At 32.8% G+C, this 3,639-nt stretch overlaps 1 protein-coding gene across 1 annotated transcript in view; it reads left to right on the top strand.

Annotated features, from left to right (window-relative positions):
* LOC110419712 (increased DNA methylation 1-like) overlaps positions 1-3,639 on the top strand; it is a 15,694-nt gene that overhangs the window by 4,792 nt on the left and 7,263 nt on the right. Inside the window, exon 3 of the mRNA XM_089784134.1 lies at positions 3,372-3,483. Within this exon, the coding sequence (XP_089640260.1) occupies positions 3,372-3,483 (112 nt within the window). The remainder of the gene's footprint in view (positions 1-3,371; positions 3,484-3,639) is intronic.

Raw genomic sequence — 3,639 nt, 5'->3', positions numbered from 1 at the left:
GTAAAAGACATCGAACTAAAATGGCTTGGAGTTGAATTTTTTGTGTCAAATGGAATTTTGGGCAATTTTGGTGGCGGTGGGGTCATTGAAGCAGAAGTTTGTCGCTTTATCAATCTACTCTTTCTGGTGCAACATTGTGGGAAGAAAGAAAAAGAAGAGTGGTGGGAAGATGCATTAAAAGCTTCATGAAAGAGCACAATGATTAGTGCATGTTTATGTTAAGTTGATAATACAGCTAACCTTTTGACATCTTTATTTATGGCACAAATTTGTCCAGAGCACACATATGAGACAGGAAAAAGTTAAAATCCCTAGATAGAATGATTTATGTATTTTAAGAAGTCATTAAAATAGTTGTACTGGAAGTTTCCTGTATGTAACATGGAGCATTAACCATAGGTACTGCTAGATGCACATTCATAAACGATATGGTGTTGCCGCATCCCATATGGGGAGAAAATAGTAATTATAGAAAATTAACTTTATTGGTATTGATTGAAAGGTAACATCATTCATATAAATTAACTGGTATTAGGACAAGTGGAATGGTTGATGCATTTGAACCTTTTGCATTGAAGGCAGTATCACTTGAAGGCTATTTTGGTGCATCTTGTCTTTGAAAATATGGCAGCATTTGCAGCAAACTGTCAAGCAGGAATTAGATCATGGCTAATCATAATTGATGTATACTTCGATGGCTTGTTGTTCCCTACACTACCTGGTGGGATGCAAAAATTCCATGAGCATGGTCAAATCTGTACTGCATGTCTATTCAAGCAACCATGTTTATTTTATAATTCAATGTTAGTTTCTTTATTTGTGTTTAATGGACATCGCCAATAGACAATCCTATAAGTGTAGTCTTTGCATTCCTCTGGAAGTGGATGGAATCCTTAGGTTAGTCTTATGTTAAAGGTTGGTTCATGATCATGACGTGCTACAAACACATTTTAAAAGTAAGATACAGATAGAGAAAGAGAGCAATAATGTTATTCTGCTTATTTTATTGTTGTTTGTCTTATTTTCCTATACCTTAGCTGCTGTTACTTTTCTGTTTGTCATGCTGGTTCGGTGTAGACATTTCTGTTTATTTATATCCTGAAACCTTTAGTTCAGTTGAGAATGTGAGATTTCCATCTCTCTTTTCTTCTAAAGGTACAAATAAGAGAGGATCAGGGAGCAAATAATTCAGATATATTGTGTATATGAGTTAAGGTGTTCATGTTTTCAATTGGTGATTTGACAGTAGCTTGGGTTGTAGTAAATCATAAATTTGATGCCCAAATGGTTATGGCTGTGAATGATCTTGTTGTTAGTAAATAATAATTTTAATGTTTTCTTCATAACATGATCTGAAACTAATCGGTTATGGTCTGTTATTGTTATCCATTTAATCTTTTGTTCCATATATTTTTCTCGAAGACTGATCTTTTTTTTTTTTTAACAAAAGAAAAGTGTGAAGGTGCTATTGGTTGATATTATTGTTAATATTCCTACTTTGTAGTTGAGAGATGTCAATGCGGATAAATATTTTGGCAATGGATAAAAAAAATATATAAAAATCAAACACCATTGTTGTGGCAAGACGTTGGTGTATGCTTTTTGATGTGAGCTTACATGAAAGAGAGATTCCATTCATATCAGTTTGACATTTAGGTATTTTATAGCTCTCATATTTGTGACTGTTTTAGTCAGGACTAAGCCAAAGATGAACAAGTTGAACCTTTGCAAATGTTCTTTATTCCCAAGCTATGAAGATGAGAAACATGTGTTTTGTTATTGCAATCAGATTTCATTCATATCAAAGTTGGGGTTTTCGGACATCATTTTAATTAGCGGGGAGGAAACCTTTTGTAGTTTTCTTTTGTACTGTCTTATATTGTTCCTTCATTTAGAAAATAAGCATCTACTTTATTGCATGCTTTTAAGTTGTTTCTCTCTTTGGTATCTCTTTATGATTTCTTCTATTTGGTGACTTATGGCTTGATTTATTTGGTACATTTATGGATTTGTCTTCATTGACTTTAATGCTCATTTATGCTATTATATTATAGAAGAATTTGTAAATCTCTGCATATCCCTCAAAGTTTAGGATTCCTTTTATCGTTTTAAGATTATTGTAGATTTTTATACGCTCTAAAACCTGTTGCTCTATTGGATACACATGGTGCATATGCATGCAGCATGTCGATCTTTAAATTTCTTAACTTTGGGATTAATATGTTATTTTGTGGACTTTCATATTCTAATATTCACTTGTGCATTAGTGGAGGTGTGTTTTATCTTTGAAATGGTTTGCAATGCTTCATGCAGGCATAGAAGTTTTTGTTTAAGTGTTTACCGTTTAGTATTCTAGATGTGCATCGTTGATTTGGTTTAACTGATAATGTTTTTTTATGTAGATGTCTCTATCAATTATATCGTGGCATGAACTTAAGTGTTCTTTCTATTTATGTTTTCTCTTATGCTCATGCAATTATCTGTAGCTTATGAACAGAGAGTCTTTTCCTTTTTTGTTCTTTCCTTTCTAAAGTAATGTCTAGTCATAGTTGATGAGTCTTATTATAAATAAAGTTTTATAATTCTCATGGAAATGAAGAATTTTGAAATGAAGTGTAAGATAAGAAATAGAGGTTCTTGATAAATTAGATTGAGCATTTGGAGCAAATTAGAGAAGTTTATATTGGCATCACTTTGACCTCAACCATGGCATGCCTTTCTTTTCCTTATGATAATTCATAGTTATTGTTGGAAGTTGGAATATAAATCATTTAGTTTTCTTTTTCTCTTTCTTTTAGGTTGACTTGCTAGTAATAGGAGTCTCATATAAAGATACTGTCCTAGTTCATCTTTCTATCTTTTATTTCAATTCAAGAGTGCTTTTTGCTGAAGAGGTTTTCATGACATGCAGTTTAATTGAGCGAACTTTGTAAATCCTGCAATTTTCAAACAAGTGGCATTCAAAATGTATAAAATGTCTTTTAAATAAGAGTAAACTATGAAAGCTGGAATAGTCATTTAGAGTTGTATATACAAATTAAATGTTATTGTTAATTGAATGGTAGAAAAAAACACTATCTTTTCTCGTCTCTTGACAAGATCTATTGATATAAAAAACATGGTTAAACTTTCAAGTATGATGAGAATTTGCTTAGAGACTCTTACAAAACACAACAGATCTGGATAACAAGAAAGCAATTTAAAGCCATTCCAACTTTGTACAAGGATAATCTTAAATGTTAGATTTGATTTTCTCATGCTGTATGTGTCATCTGAGTGCCAATATACTGATCTAGCAATCCATGTGAGATGTGGAGGGCTTGAATGTTGCCGTAGTCATTAACGGGTGCCTTCTTCGGTTATTGTTGTAGTGTAAAGCTGAAGAATTACCTGGTGCATTTGGCATTATTCTTGCAGTAGAAAGATTTTTGCTGAGCTTGGTAGAGATTATTTTGATTGATCTAGAGAAAGTAAGCATGTCTGGTTTGAAAAGCGGGGGATATGTGGAAATTGAAAGACATAATTGCTTTTATTCATAGCACTGTGGGGTGTGGATGGATGAGTGGGTTTGAATGAATGTGCACAAGCACACGTGTATTGTGTGTGGTGCTATGGTGCGTGTTTGAAATTTGATTATGA

Source organism: Theobroma umbraticum, unplaced genomic scaffold, assembly GCF_002168275.2.
Source record: "Theobroma umbraticum cultivar Fairchild unplaced genomic scaffold, ASM216827v3 scaffold_67.0, whole genome shotgun sequence".
In the NCBI taxonomy this organism is placed as follows: domain Eukaryota; kingdom Viridiplantae; phylum Streptophyta; class Magnoliopsida; order Malvales; family Malvaceae; genus Theobroma; species Theobroma umbraticum.
This window is presented reverse-complemented; position numbering and strand designations above follow the sequence as displayed.